This window comes from Ptychodera flava, chromosome 14 (genome assembly GCF_041260155.1).
Source record: "Ptychodera flava strain L36383 chromosome 14, AS_Pfla_20210202, whole genome shotgun sequence".
Classification (NCBI taxonomy): Eukaryota; Metazoa; Hemichordata; class Enteropneusta; family Ptychoderidae; genus Ptychodera; species Ptychodera flava.
This window is the reverse complement of record NC_091941.1, coordinates 30,255,168-30,272,333: the sequence shown is the minus strand read 5'-3', so window position 1 is coordinate 30,272,333 and position 17,166 is coordinate 30,255,168. Positions and strand designations below refer to the sequence as shown.

The window sequence follows — 17,166 nt, the reverse complement described above, 5'->3', positions numbered from 1 at the left end:
GTTAAACTCAACAAATTGTGGATTTTTGAGCGCTAACACACGCATGCTTGGCATGCGATTACTGCGTTATCAAGTGTTGTGACTGTCATGAGCAATTACGTCTAAAGGGGATGCGATTGTGACGAAAGTGATCTTATTTCCCCTTCTTTGACACGGGCTGTCAAGATGACACACACATATTAGGGAGCCGTCATTATTTACGGCCTGGGGGTCAGAGGAATTATATAAAACACTCCGAAATTTCGAGTTATCCGCTCCCCAGCCAACCATGATGAGTTTTAGTTACCCTCTCTAACTCGGAAATTTTGACACCCCCCCCCCCCCCAACACTCACACTTGGAAAAGTTAAATATCAATACATTTAGTTGTATAGTTCATGGATACAGCAATAGTAAAGTCCTTCAAATCCTGGTTTACCCTGCTAGATTATCGTTTGTTGCCTCTTGACGGTTGAAAGAGGCGAAACCAACAAGTTCAAAGTCACAACAAAATATAGATGTAAAAGCTCACCCTATAGCCAGTATCCAACAATATTGTACTGTTTGGTTTGGATTGGTGTGGTTAAATGCCAAAATGGTTATTTAACTTAAGTCAATTAAAATATATGTATGTGATAATAAAGGGTGAATTCATAACAGTTTAGTTTTGTCCTAGATCCTGTACACTGATAATGGTATCTGCTGATTACATTCCTCCATGACCCAGCTCTCATGTCATCTCTGGTCACAACACTTGGTATGTATAGAATTGTACCATGTTTTAGTAAACTTGTACCATTTTTAAATCCATAGTGTTTTTCATTCTTTTCTATTATTTTGGTATCATCTCATAATTGCACTAAATGCTTCAGTACATTTTCCAAAAATTCAGTAGCCTCGCTTCTTCCTCTCCACATTTTGAGCAACTCCCCCTGCAACTTACAATTTTTAGTGACCCCGCCCTTATTCCTGCGATCCCCCGACCGTAAATAATGACGGCTCCATTAGCTTGCTCACAGCTTGAGTGCGTATTTCATTACATGCAGTAAAAGGTTAGTTATCAAGTCGTGTTATCGTGAAGGTCGAAAATTCAATCATTCCCGGTAATACCCCGATCGGTGACATGGTCAACGTAAACCAGCTAACTCGATATTGCATGGTGACAGAGCACCACGTGTTTTTCCTCATTATGATAAAAAATCATTGCGATAAGGATAAACATTATATTATTTACCTTAGAGATGCATATTGTTAGTATAAATTGTTTCCTGTTTAGTTCCTTATATTTCTCCATAATCATGTTTTGAAAAACATGGACTTGTTCCCACTTTGTGGTGGCCAGTAATGGCGATATACAGCCCCCTCAAAGACCTAGGCAGGCAACCCAGCATTGTATGATGGCAGTGATTTGATTTGCAGCCACGTATCCAGAAGGCCTGCCGACAAAATAGTGATGGAACTGTTTTCTTTCTCGCGCAAGCATCTATGCATGACCTGCTAGGAGTACAAAAAATTACAATTTCGCTCTCGACACTAAAAAGTTCTTAGTTCCCCTTAAAATATCACACCGTTCTCTTCATTTTCTCCTCAATCACACTCATAGCCCCAATCTACTATCATATCAGTCATTGTGCCCTAAGTGAGCTCGACACAAAGACAAATACACCATTACCAACTCACCCATATTCCCTCTTGATAGTAGGTAATACTTGATAGGAAGACTAAGAATTACGTGACTCCTTCCAACGGACTGTTACGACTTTGTCCAGCAATAGGTCGTATAGTGTTGATTGTGGACATATACATCCGTAACAGTTTCATTTCTCTAATCAATTTGAACTGTTTCAAAAATAAGTTATCCAGCAACAAGCTTTCTCTTTGAAAGTTACGATTTGTTCACAAAATGAAAATTTTACTGCAGATATGTCCACATGTAAATAAGTATTAAAAGCAAATGAAAATTGTGCAGGGATCTGAAAAACTAACCAAACGAAAGGGAGTGTTGAGGCAGAGCCCTCGAGCGGCGGCGCGGATCTTGCTTTCTTCTTGACAGGTAAGGGATCGACGTCGCAATGTTATAGAGTCACGAGAACATCTCCGCTTTATACGTTTATATGTCCGGGTCATTGAGAATAAGCTTTAGGAAAGAGTGACCCATAGATTTATGTAAGGACAGTATATGTGAAAGTTCTGACATAAATGTATGGTATATCTAGAGTCTAGAATACTTTTATTTAATAAATTGCCTCTGTAAAGCCATGAAGTTGTTATTTAACACTACAGTCAGCCCATGAACGAGATCCCTGAATTCGTTCTCGTGATTTGTAAGTTCTACTCATTAGTCAAGAATATTTCTGTCGAATGGTTTCTAAACTCAACAAAATATAAGGCACGTCACTGAAAATGAGTGTAAATTAAGTTTTCGAATCAGTGAATAATGCTCATTTTTCAATAAATTTACAGATCTATATTTCATGTAGAGTCTGTCAACAGTTTGTATCTAATTTGTTCCTTGTCATTTTTAAGTTCTAATCTTTGGTCGAGAATAAGTCTCAGTATCAAGTTGTTTCTTAGCTACACCTACAAATAAGTCATATTACTGAAAATGAGTGTATATAAATCAAATTCAATAAGCAAACTCAAAGATGAATGTTTACTTTACAATATATATACATTTACAGATATGTACTTTTAAAAGCAAATCCAAGTTTGAGTGTTTACTTTCCAATTTACAGATCCACATATATAAAAGCAAACCGGAAGTTGAGTGTATGCATTTGAATTTATATTTACAGATCTACATATTTACAAATCTTCAATACCTATATTTGTTCTATGCTCCGATCTGCGTAATAAAGAGAATAATTGATACAGTATATTTGTAATGTGTCGATGACATCTTGCCATAGCAAAAATATTTTGGGATTTTAGTGGCTGGAAAATTTCACATTTCGATTTTCTACAGGCAGTGACATTCCCCTTCTGTCCTCTGTCAAATAAATGTCCGTACCCATGTGGAATATGTGTATCGGCGTTATGACAACATTTCTATGCAATTGCCCCCTCCCCATCTATGCAGAACAAAGTCCTTGACAAGGACCAATAATATCCGTTGGACTTCCGTCCATTTGAGTCGAGCTGCGAAGTTAATGGACTTATTTCTAGCACAGTCCAAATGGTCAACATTCGATGTCAGCTTTCGATCGAGTATGAGTATTGTATATATCCCTGACTGCGAATCAGTCCTTATCTCCAGGGTCCACATTCAGATATGGGTGGAACAAGAGGATTGTAAAGTAAAAGCACGACATAAAAGATGAAATTATTCAGTAATACGGAAAACAAGGTACCCGGGCGGCCACCTTCTCATAGTTTCTCTCATATATTTTTTGGCCGATTGCATTTAATTTTTTTTCCCCAAAGACTCTCTAAGCTACATGTAAATCTATTCTGGACATGATAAAATATGATCGCCCCTTCACCCACACAGCTAATACCCGACCATAAAATGTATTACACGAATAACATAATTTCTCCATCCATCAATCCACGCATCCTCTCTCCCTCCCCCCTCTGTCTCTCTTTCTCTCTCGCTCTCTCTCTCCATTCTCAAATTGTCTTTACACGTGCACCATACATGTGTGTGTGTCTGTGTATATGTGTGATGTACATATGTATCTACGTATTTATCTACGTATCTATGTGTGTAACTAGTTACAGTATCTATGTTTCTATATATGTATCTATAGACGTATCTATTCATTTAAAGGTAGTGTCATTAATCACGAATCTTTAGCAAATAGAACCACAGATGAGTCAGAAGATGTCGAGCTTTGTTCGCTTTTGAATTGTTTAAAAGTCAAATCACCGCATATAGATCCACCGAATGCACAGGATATGAGGTCAACTGGTGGCTGTAATGAAGTATCGTTCAGTTAAATAGGACTTCACCGGTGAGTAAGCTGGTGACTGTCTGAGCAGGCAGCTTCACAGATCCTCGGCAAAACCCACTGCAATTGCTAGATCGGTCACTCCGCTGACCCCACTGTCTGAGCTGCGCCTCTGGAGCAGATTTCTAGCTTTATCGTGTCCAATGTCTTTCAGCATATCAGCAAGTTCACTGATAGCTTTGGTTTTGTTCAGTGGTCGTTGTTTCTGCGAAGTTACCGCTTCCCAGAAATCCAGCACCCGCCTAGTTCTACCACCATCTTTCTGGCTCTCGATCCATTGTATGCAGTCGGTTGGGAGTTCTAATCTTTCGGCGAGATGGCGCCAATTCGGACTCGGGGTATCTGGCTTTTCGATGTCGAGCTCAAAACAGAGATTTCGGAAGAGTTGATGGGGTAAAATAAAACGGTCCCGTAGGTGGCGCTTGAATTCGGGTTGTAAGGAGAGGAACAGTTCCTTGTTTTGAGCTGATGTTAAGAGTTTTTCATCCTGAAACAAAATGATGGGGAAATGATCAAATCAGGGTAACAGAGACCATATCCCTAATATAAAAGAATAAAGCACAGCATTCGCCTGTTAAGACCCCAAAGGTATCCCTGACCTCAAAGGTGTCCCCATGAAAAAGTGTATTAAGATAGGGGGTTATACTCAAATCTGAGAATACCTCCCCCGCATAATGGGACGCCTTTAAAGTTACATGGACATTTATAGAGTGATATAAGCTGCTATGTAATACTTCAAGTTGGATAAATATACAAAAAATTAGGGCCGAGGACAGAATTAACAATGGGAAAGATTATTGTCTATGTAAAATATACCTATCTTTCTTATTCAAAAATTAAAATTTGCCTCGCACATAACACGCGATCACATTTTTCCATTACGGTTATTCAATGTTTGCCGAGTCATTCAAAGATAAACTTCAGTTAAAAAGGAAAAAAAACAAGTTCTTATGCTTTAATCGCCCTTTATAGATGCATTCCTGATATCATCTTTTTTTCTTTATTGAATCAAATTTTGACTTCGTCCATTAAATAAACGAAACCGAAAATTAACAAGTCATTGACAATGGCATAGTCCCCACTTGTAATAGGAGTATTAGTCTTGATGGGGCAGGGAAATGTGGGCATTAAGAAGTATCAATGAAGTGTATATGTTGAGATCTATGGGCACTTAGGCCTATGTCGTTGTTCCCAATTTGAAACACATGAGGCATATCTAAGATACGGTTCTAAATCGGCAAAAAAGACCTGACCTCTAGCTGTAACGGCCAGCCAAGAAATACATGGGCGCATAATAAATGAGGTACAAGATGTGACATCTTAAGGTCTAATATCCTATCAAAATTGAAGGGTATAGAACTGTGGTTACTGAGTTATGCATATGTATAATCAAGGTCATTGAGGTCATTGAGGTCACGTGACATTTTAAGAAAAACATTGTATCGCTAAATAATCCCTATATGCCAAAAATCAGACCTCTAGCTCTATTCGCTTGCCCAGAATTAGATATGTGCATAATTAATGAGGTAAAGCGTGTGTTGTCATAAGGTTTCCCATCCTACTAAATATAAAGGACATAGCACTTGTGGTTACTTATTTATTGACATAAACGTATATTTCAGGTAAAAGGTCATGATGGTCACATGACATTTTGTCAAAAAAATTCTATCCTATAGTTATCCCTGTATACCAAAAATCAGACATCCAGTTCTATTGGCTTGCTCAGAATTAGATATGTGCATAATTAATGAGGTGCAGTATGTTGCGTCATATGGTCTCCCATCATACCAAATATGAAGGGTGTAGCACTTGTGGTTACTGAGTTATGGACAAATATGTATATTTGGGGTCAAAGGTCATTGAGGTAACGTGACATTTTTTCAAAATGTCTGAGATATCTACGTGAACGGATGGACTCACGGATGGACGGACAGACGGACATGACCAAATCTATAAGCCCCATGGACTTCATCCGTGGGGACTAAAAACTGTCGCTGCATCCTTTTTGCAATATGAATACGATGAGAAACTAAATTTTTATTTTTCTTGGCCTTAAACATGGGAGTCAATGGAGAACTGACTTATACATGGGAGTCTATGGAGAACTGCCTTATACATAGGGGGACTAAAAACTGTGTCACTGTATCCTTTTTGCAATATGAATACGATGAGAAACTAAATTTTTATTTTTCTTGGCCTTATACATGGGAGTCAATGGAGAACTGCCTTATGGGAGGCTATGGAGAAATGCCTTATACATGGGAGTTTATGGATGTGTAAACTAAAAAGTCCTCTAACACGGCCAAATTTGATCGCATTGTGAAACAAATCGACGTGCATCTGTATGGGATAGGGTACTATCCTTATGCAAAGTTTGAAAGAAATTGACCGGGGCATGTCTGAGATATCTGCGTGAACGGACGGACGGACGGACATGACCCAATCTATAAGTCCCACCGGATTTCGTCCGTGGGGACTAACAAGCGGGTGCAATATCCCAAAAGCAGTAATCTGGTAATAAATGCCTCGCATCAGAAAGTTTTAAACTTTTACTAAAACGTAATCTAAGGAATTTCTCAAAAATAATTTCATTTCACATTTTAAGGTTAGAGGTTCATCGATAAACATTTGATTATGAAAAATGAGTTCTAAGTTTACCAACATTTTAAAATTCCAAATGTCCGTTTTATGTGTTTACTGTTTTGTGAACTATTAAATTTCAAAAGCTAGACAGTGACCACTTCCATTTACTTCACAGGCTTCAGGTGCGTACGCACACACAGCAGACCAGAAAACAAGTATTTTCAAGGCGCACTTTATCTTGAAAGAGACTCTGAAAGCAAAAATCTTTAAAAACAACAATACCTGCACAATATGTTCCATGTTTGTCTTTGCGATCTGCGATACGTTCGCGCGGTTCATCTCACAACTGACGCTGTTCTCTGATATGGGTATACAGAGGGTTCTGCCATCTAAGGTTACTTCAATGATTAAATCCAAGCTTTTGCCAAAACTCTGGTCCACATTTACTTTAAAGGATCTGTAGACACTCGGAGTCGACCACACATGTTGAATAGGGAATACCTATGACACACGAGAGATTAAGTTTGGTTTGATTTTGTGTGTATATATATATATATATATATATATATATATATATATATATATATATATATATATATATATATATATATATATATAAGTATACAGATGTCTTCGTGGGGAAATTAGAGTGCTCGATGCTAAAGCAGAGCGCGTTATAAATAATAATACAAAATTACTTTAAGTTGGCTACAAAAGTACAGAGTAATTTGTACTAATTTTGTGTTAATATATATATATATTATATATATATCTATATTTAATATATCTCTCTCTCTATAATATATATATATATATATATATATATATATATATATATATATATATATATATATATATATATATACACACAGACATACAGACAGACAGACAGACAGACAGACAGACAGACATGAACTTGAGGTTACAAATTGTGGCCTTGTTTTGTCGAATACGGTAAACTACGGGACAAAAAAAACCCAACTTTTCGCCCATAGTCAAGCTGACGGTGATTCTGGAATATATATATAGCAACATTCCAAAATGAATACTGCACTCTGTATTCACAGGTCGGAAATAAGCTATATGACGAAAGGCTTACATGTTTCCTGGGGTTTATCCTTGCAGCTTGCGTTGTTGACGTCATTTTCATTTCCAATTCTGTGTCATTATTCAGCGGCATTGTAAATGTGTGAGGCGGTTCTTGTAACGGCCGTCCGTTCCACTTGTGCACTCGCCGTCCGTTCCACTTGTGCACCTCATCGCTTTCAATATTCTGGATGTAAGAAACAGAATTGTATCATGAAATATCTCATTTGAAGTAATGGGGAGAAGTTTATATTTGTGAGGTAAAATTTAAAATTATGAATCTTATTTTTACATTTATATTTTTTTTCAGAAAGGCTTCAGTTTCACTTTGTTTCGACGAGAACTCATATGGATATCTGGAGAAAGAATTCGCTTCAATTACGACTTTCCCTCTATACGATAAAATGGCTTAACATACCTGTTTCACTGACGGTGTGTTATCCAGAATGTAAACCCTGAATGTGACGTCACGTGACTGTTCATCCACAGATCTGAATACCATCACGAGTTTGCTCTTTGTCTTCAAGGGAGAGGAGCAGTATTTACAGACTTGACCATCGCTCTTTGAACTTCCCTGCATCTGTTCCGCGGTTGCGGACCCTTCGCTTCTGGCTGATCTCGCGAGAACTCGTGACAACCTGCTTTGCCTTGAACCATCGTTCCTCGGTCCCCGTGCGCGCTCAACCAAGCGAAAGCGGGTGAAGTGATCGATGTACATGTAACAGACGTTTTCCAAGACCACCATTTTCGAATCTTGGCCATCGGGTAGTGATTTCCATGCAGGCGCATCTCCGAAAGAAGTCTGCGAATATTCAACATCTAGATTCCAGTTTTTGACATTTTCAGCACAGTGCGGGAATGACAGTATAACATGCCTCTGGAAGTGTTTGCTTGGCCCGCACTCAATGGTAGGGCTGAGGGAGCCGTCGTTGTTGTCAAGAGTGACATGCATGTAGATTTCCCATCTTTCATCATCGGGGATGGCACTGTGGGGAATATACAGATTGACACCGTGTTCATCGAAGAGCAGATGGCCGCCTTGTTTGTCAAATCGTCCCACAATGAAATCTTGCGTCTTGTAATAGTATTGATTTAAGCAGAGTGCAACCTCTTCATTTTGTGACTTGAAGTTGTGCCACTGCTTGAGAATGTTCCATTTCAACGGACAAAACTTCTCGAAGGGGGAGTGAGGACAGGTTTCACGTTTATCTGGTTTGGCCTTGATCGAACGGCGGCTATCCGAACCACAGACTCCTTCTTTGTTCAATGTTTCAGGGTTATGGAAGACGACATATCCCTCAGGATCACCAGTTCCGCCTTCGATTGACCCAGTCGACTCAGAACCTTTGCTTCTCTTCAACGTTTCCAGCTTCTGCAGTGAGTTTTCTGGACTTGTGAAGTGTTGATCCGCTTCGGACAGTTGACTCACCGGTCTCTTTCTGGACAAAGAGTCAGGATCGGTGTAGTACCCGCTGTCGAGATTTCTGGATGCTCTGCCTGCCTGAGCTTTGTAGATTCCCCGTATATCGAGGGAGTGGTTGGTTGAGGGAGAGTCACGTGAATACCTGAATACCACCTTTTCATCACCTTCACTTGGAAATGCCCTTCTGACATCACTAGACTGAGAAGCAGACCCATGCGAAGAAACATTGCTTACAGTCTTTTGGCCATTGTAATAGTCTTCGGTATATGAGTACGTGTCCCCATCCAGACCAAATCCTGAGATACTACCTGTGTCCAGGGATTCGTAACCTTTTTCCAACACGTCGGAAATTGATCGACACTTATCGCCCCGTTCAGTCGTACCACGTCTCAGTTTGACTGTCGAAGTTGCAGTCTCAGAAGTCTGATCCCCCCTGCCCTGATCTCCAACCGTAACTTCTATCGAATGAGTGACCGATCCATCGCTTGGTGTGGTCATACTTCCGGTACCAGACTTTTCGCCCTGACTAACCCAGGACTTGCCCTGTTCCGTATGCTCTTGCGTTTCAACCTGCAAGTGTCCGATGAAATTTTGGGGAAAAAAATCATCACCATTATAATTTTCATCATGATATCGTCATTATTGTCGCCGTCATCATGGCTTTACAGGTCATATACCATATTTAGCATGGGCAAATTGCAAAATCGTTCGGTGTAAGAAATGAAACGTATATTAATGACGCTGACGATTAAAAAGTCGTCCCGACTTTCATGAATCAAAGCTGTTCAGTTCTATGTCTGACCCAAATAACTCAATATCATCGGTGTTTGTGATTCTGTTTACAGCAAACTGAGGGCGAACTAGTAAAATTATGTCCAATGAAGTTTAAATGTCATTGCTCTTGTTTCTTTTCATTATATACCATATTTGATCACGTAAGTACTAAATTTCTTATTTCTGACTCCATGTCTTTAAAGCAATGGTTCTGAAAAATATGACGTTGGAATACGCTTTAACCATGACAATTGGGGTGTCTTTGATCGGCGAATTCTGTGAAAGGAGGAAGGAAAAAAACTGCTCGATTAAATTTCCCACCTCGTTTTCCTGCGACCGAAGATAAGTCGGTGTGCAAGCAGTTTGAAAGTCCGCTTCATATGCACTGTTTCGGTATGTATTCGTTACCTCAACGTCTCTATTTGCGTCGATGGCATACGCACCTCTGGTCTCTCTTCGGTTCCAGAACCAATCATAAAATCCTTGCAATTTCTGTAAAATATTCATAATACACGACCGATGAGGGGACAGTCTGTTCCGTCAATGTACCGGGTAACTATACGGTCGGGCTTGGCAGTTGGTTGTGTTATGTGACGGTTCAATCATTACATCGGTTGCCAATGGATCGAATTAACTTGCAGAAAGCGTGCTTAAATGACCAAGAGCCAGCCAAAGAAAAGTGCTTTGGTGAATCAGTGTTTGAATCAACTCGACGGCATTTCCCCCCATTTCATTATTACCGTCTTTAAGTCACTTTTTAATGTGTCGATAGGACCAGTTGTGTTACCAAATGTTAAATCTCCAATTTAATTTTCGCGTTTAATCAAGCACAATTGGAATTCATTATGATTGCGCATACTTATAAACAGGACAGAGCTGCATGATCACAGCATTTTGAAGTAGAAAACCTGGTCGAAACACTTGCTCCATTTCAACATAAATCAGCGACCACCTGATGCTTCATCTATATCGGAGGTCGGAGGTCACTACCAGTATTTTTATAAAAAGTTTATTACCTTTCGAACTTTCTTTCTGAAGACAATTGCCAGGGTAAATACCACTGCAAAAAGTATTCCAAACAGTAGCAGTACCAGCGCTGTGGCAAGTGAAACAATTTTCCTAAGAAAGATTAAAAGACCGAGTTACATTCAACAGCAATGTCATGACCAACTGGACATCTTTTTTTTCTATACAAGTTGTTTACGATTAAACTTTTGCGTCAGCAGTCAAGAGGGTTCGCGTGTTCGCAAGATAAATGCATTTAAAGTAGAAAGATTGTTGTGGTTTCTAGAAAAAAGACAAGAAGGGATCTAAAATGGGCTGCCCCATATGTGACCATAAATCATAGCGACGCGACGTAGTAGCAAACACTCGGTCATACTTAGAATGGCCCCAGTCGCTTGGCTTTCTCGGCAGCAGTTACTTACATTAACCATCGCGTTCACCCCACGATCTACGCAACAGCCTATCACTAACGCGACATTCTGCTGAACATTATACCTTAAATTTACTGCCTTGATATTGATATGTCCACACACTTGGAGCATGGAGGTAACAGACGGATATCCGTCTATTACCTACCAGACCTACATGCTTTGAGCAAGTCTACGTCACACTTTAATGATCGCTCATTGTTTTCCGGGCAGCATGACCTAAGGGCACCAGGGCAAAGGGTTTGAGGAACAATACCTAAGGTATGTACATCAAACAACAAGTTGTGGAGATCCCCTATGCAGGCTGGAACCTTGGATTTCCCCATTAGTCATTTTGTTACACGAGTTCTCATTTTCGTCGATTCTATTGAAGTTAACCAATCTCTATCGTGCATGCTTCCCTTTCTCGGCAGCCATATTAGTCGTCGATTAGAATTATATACGATTATTGCAGATTTCATGCTCGAGTCATTTCGCAGTAAGGCTGCGTTCATAACTTAATACCTCAGGGGGGAGTCGGAAAAAAGATTCCTTCTTTTCTGTACACTATCACTAGCCACTTGATTAGCCACTCCCACCAACTGCACGGTAAATTGTAAGTCCCCACGACTGCCGTTTCTAAACTTACACTAATATAGTCAAATGCTGTGAATGTGCGCATTATATTGTGCACTTATCAGCCTTATATTAACCTTCCACTTCAGTTTTTAAAATTCATCGTCACAATAAATAGGAACGTTTACCATCCCATTATATTCAATTAGATTCATGACTGAACGTGAAATAAGCAAGAATTAAATTCATCGACTTCACTATGAATCATCTTGAAAGCCGTGTGATACTTGGAGCAGCGCTTGTTGCTTTAGACAGTTTCATTTTCTTGTTCATATGTCAACTGCTGCGTCTTCTCCTATTTCCCGGTACTGGTGTACATGTTGGCACGCTAAAAAATTAGTTTCAAAACACACCATGTGATGCATATAGTATTGTAAATGGTGACAATTTAATCGTAGGCTACATTTAAATTCATAGTTCCCACATTTAAATTAATTCAAATAAACGTTCACACAGTAAGCTAAACTTGATCGAACAAAGTCAACGAAAATATTCAAACGTTACAATGCGATCTCCGTCAGTAGAATCGTGACATGAAAGATTGATAGCCCCAGGAGAGTGCTGGTAATGATGAGCATATTTTGTGCTTGGAGTATGTTAACCGAGTATGATAGTATGTAGTATGAACTGAACCATATACTTTGGAACTTGTATACGGTATAACTGCAGGTGTGTCACATGCCTAATATCTGCCCTTTCAGGTATTCTAAGTTATTGTCTCTGACCGGATCCTGTGTACAACACATGGCAGTCTCGCTGTTATCTCCTTCTAATCCCAATTCTCGTCAACTATATCTGAATCTTAGCCATTCATTTGACTCTCACTGCCAAATGCATCGCTGTTTTCTCGTTATCTTGGCTGCTAGCGTTTGTTTGACTTCTACGTTACTACGATATGTTTTTTTGGAGATGGCAAAGACATTGCCACTTATAAACAGAAAAAAATCAAATGTCGAACGTGTTAGCTACTGTGCTATTAAAAGCAGATTACAGTATAAGAATAAGATTCCTGATGTGGATTTTTATCAATACTAGTATTTTGAAAACTGCATTCTGCTAGTCTGTGTTTGTGCTCCTCGAACGATTTCATACCCTTTATTTATTGAAATTATTTGTAAGCATGTGTAACACACGTATTTCTCAAAAAATAATATTTCATAAAGTCAGTGGTTGCCGTTATACATTGTATTTTTCAGTTAAAGGATTTCAGAATATTTACCAAGAACCTTTATTTCACAGAGTTTGTGTTAATAATTAAAAAGTGTATAAGGGTTTATTTAACACAGATAATGCCACTCTGTCCTTTATGTCTTACAAGTAGGTTTAATAGGTTTTTTTAACAATTTCATTGATTTTTATTTGCAGTACATACAACACTGTAAATCTGTCATAATAACATGGGTGTTTCTGTGGTTCCTGTGTGTTTTATTTCAATCGAAAAGAATGTGATTAATGAATGCAATGCTTATTTTATACATTAAATTTTTCAAGTGTCACGCTCGTTGGAAAGTGTCAACTGATCAATCACAAGTCCCAAATATTATATGTGTACTTAAAGAAAATATGACAATCATTATAACAGAAAACTTGATAGGTTACTGGTATACATAAACTTCAATAGGTACCGAAAAGGTGCAAGAACAGTTAAGTTAATTACCAGATATTTTCAGGCTTTACTTATTTTCAAGTTAAATGTGTGACATGACAGACTACATACCTCGATTCTTCATCATCTTCGTCATCGTCTTCTACACACTCGTCTCTATCGTTCCTTCTTGTGTGTTCTGGACAGGTTTTCAGACACTGATAACCGAACATGACGTGTTTACACCGTATGCAATGGGTATCTGAGCCACCCCTGCACTCGAGACAAGCGTCGTGGCAGGGAGCGCACTTATCCCTGTTTGCAAAGCTTCCAGGGGGACACGACGTCACACATTCGCCATCCAAAATCCTAAAGTATTTGCACCGTTGACAGTCGCGCGAGGTCTCCCCTGTGCAGCCGCCCTGGCACTGCTCGTGACACCGACGGCAAATATAAGGGTAATCCGGGTCGGCAAACGAGATTTCTTCTGGGCATTTCTCGACGCATCTTCCCTGAAAAACTGCCTCTTTACATCGGCGACAGTCAGCAGCTGTAATCCCTGAGCACCCTCCCAAGCACTGTGGGTGACAGCACGCGGCAGGGCTTTCGGGCAAAATGTTATGGAGTCCGAGTCCACTCGCGGCATCACCATTGTCATCCAAGGCACCTTGAGAAAAATTTGTCCGGTGTGTTTCCATAGCAACTGTCCCGTTTGGACATTCCTGCACGCACTCGTTGCCAGCGCGAAGGGACAAACATTGCGAGCACTGAAGAGGTGACTGGCCGTAGCACGTCACGCATGTCGGGTGGCAAGTATTGTTCCACTCTGAAGAACTGGCTACCTGATTAGATAACAATAAAATTACACTGACTTCTGTGTAACCGAATTACACTGAACGTATATTTTACATTACGGCATACAACACCAGCATTAAACAAAACAGTTCTTCCTTTTAGAATAGTCATATCAATGATATAAATATTTTTTTTTGTTTCTGTGACCAGACGTGTCCGAACTGACAACTCCATTTAAATGAAAATTCTGACTTATATATAGCACTATCTAACTTAAAAACAGTAGACACACACACACACATTACACACACACACATACACACACACACACACACACCTATACATACATACAAACACACACACACACACACACACACACACACACACACACACACATATATATATATATATATATATATATATATATATATATATATATATATAATAAGCGTCGAAACAGAAAATTGGAAATTGTTACCTATGACCTATGTTCCCTATTCAAGCTAACGTGGGCGATCTAAACTATTCGCACATTTCCTGTATAAGTATTTATTTTCCGCCTTTCGTTCTGCAACCGTTATATTGAAGTTCACAAAATCACAGAAAGGGGAAATGTTTAATCGTTAGACATTTAAGTGTAAAACAAACAAAGTTGAATTCAAGGAGTGTGGCTACTCCCTGTAAATACATTAGCAGGAAAAAAGAAAGGCATACATTTATAAGTCAGAATATCAACAAGCTATCTGAATCCGATTTTATTTCATCAAAATACCGTTCAAATCGCCTGTTGTGACGTCTATAAATACGCCAAATATCTGCTTTCCCAAGAAAAGAAAATAATGCCGAATGATTGTAACAACAGAAGAATTTTGTGGTCTGACATAGTTTTGAAGATATTCAACATATAGTTCGGATATGTTGAACTCTATGTTTCAATTTCCCAGACAGAAATTAGTGGAACGGCCATAATATTTAGCAATACGTTTCCCAAAATGTATAATTAATTCCAGGCAATATCTCAGCTATACACTTCATTCAAATGGTAAATTTGTCGGAATGGATGGAAGGCCGCGAGTTAAGCCTCACTGGCGAAGGCTTATAAACGTATCCGTATTCTTCTTTTGAAGGCCACTGCAGCTGTAACGATATAGTTCCTGCTTGGCAACAACACCGAACAAGACCCTCTGATATAGTCTGCGTGACTCTTTCGACAGAACTCTACTGACACAAAGCGAAGGAAAAGTTAAAAAAATAAGGACCATTCGAATTGTGTGGAAGAAGTACGTACTAGCATTACCGGATGTGCCACCGCGTAGAGGAATATATTGAAATCGCTCTTGATTCGCAGACTTACCTGACAGTGCACCACCACCAACAAAGCATACGGCAAAGTAATACTGACTGCTTCTTTCTTCTTCATAGTGTACATTTGCGGAGATTTTCGAGTTCATACGGTTGGATAAGAATAACAATAATGCACCTTGACTGAGAGTGTATCATGACTGCAGTGACTGAGAGTGTATCGTGAAAAGTTTATCAAGGAAATGAATACTTCCTTATCTTGGTCGGACTTCCCCAAAAATCAGTGCTTCGATAGATGGCTGTTCTTACCTGTGCTTAGTAGAATATCCAAACGGTGAACTTCCTCCTTTTGGGTCACTTTTTTTGTTGCCGACACTTTAAAGTATCTGAACGAACAAAGAACATGTTGTTGCGTCATTTTTCGACGTGTGTTATAAAGACCTGAAACACGTCCCTGACCTCAAACATATCCGGTGCTAATGTTCTTTAAAAATACATAATCGAAGAGATGCTGTTAAAGATGTGAACATTTTTGAAGTTATACCAGTTTCTGCTATTTCTGTCTTTATGATGATTTAGAAATACAAGATTGAGCTTGGAACAGAATTAATGAAGGGGAGGGCTAGTGTTTTTCAAAAATGTACCTACCCCAAAAATTAAGGGACACATTTGTGGCCATATTTACATTGTATTTAGTACTTCAAGTTCGATGTAAAATACAAAATTAGAGCATGTTGCAGAATCAACAAAGGTTGGCTGGTGTTTTTCAAATATATACCTCCCCTACAAAGGGACGGTTTTGAAGTCATAATTCTTTAAGATTAGGGATAGGGTCAGTGATGGCTGGTGTTTTTCTAAAATATACACTGCCTATACAGGGATGCTTTTTAAAGTGACATTTGCAATCTTGGATTCATACTTATAATTGCTTCAAGTTGACTGTAAAAAAAAATTAGTTTACATTAAGACTTCTGACAGAAATAACCGGAGGGGGCTAGTGTGTTTTGAAAATACACTTTCAAAGTCTGACAAATTGCCTCAATCAAACTTACGTACTTAGATACAACGGTGGAAGCATGTAATTATCAGGGGACACTTTATAGATCATTGGGAACACGTTTTAAGTCTCATTTATTATTCCTACTAAATACTAATTGTTTGAAAAAGCAGTGCAAGTGTACCGTGATCAGATTATCAAGGTATATTTTAAAGGTTATCCAGGACACTTTTGGAGTCTGATTACTTGTTTGAATTCATTGCTACCAGTTCTATAAAGTAATTAAAGCATATGATCATCGAGGGACATTTTAGATGTCAGATACGGTGGTTTCAACAAACACTGTTTTCATTGAATACTAGTTGGTAGATCAAGCAGTGCAATTTTAAAGAGTACTGTGATTAGATTTTCACTGGACACTGCTTCAATTTTTTGGGACACTTTTGAAATCTAAGTGTTTGCTCATTCCCTTTTGAAATCTAAGCCTTTGCTCATTCCACAAAAGTACTTGGATATGATCAGTGGAAGCATATATTCATCAGAATTAGCATGGGACACTTTAGAGGTCACTGGAGGCACGTCTGAAGTCAAGTGTATCTTTTTAATCAATACTAATTGTTGGACAAAGAAATCGGCGGACATGTA

At 38.9% G+C, this 17,166-nt stretch overlaps 1 protein-coding gene across 1 annotated transcript; it reads right to left on the bottom strand.

Moving 5' to 3' along the window:
• Positions 1-2,180: 2,180 nt before the first annotated feature.
• Positions 2,181-15,769, bottom strand: LOC139150119 (uncharacterized). Its single transcript, XM_070722288.1, has 8 exons — positions 15,577-15,769; positions 13,560-14,269; positions 10,811-10,913; positions 10,116-10,286; positions 8,016-9,590; positions 7,611-7,784; positions 6,794-7,012; positions 2,181-4,415 (listed from the first exon to the last, which is right to left on the bottom strand). The coding sequence occupies exons 1-8, from the start codon at positions 15,649-15,651 to the stop codon at positions 3,966-3,968; spliced, it is 3,477 nt and encodes a 1,158-aa protein (XP_070578389.1). The 5' UTR covers positions 15,652-15,769; the 3' UTR covers positions 2,181-3,965.
• Between the last annotated feature and the right edge of the window lie 1,397 nt (positions 15,770-17,166).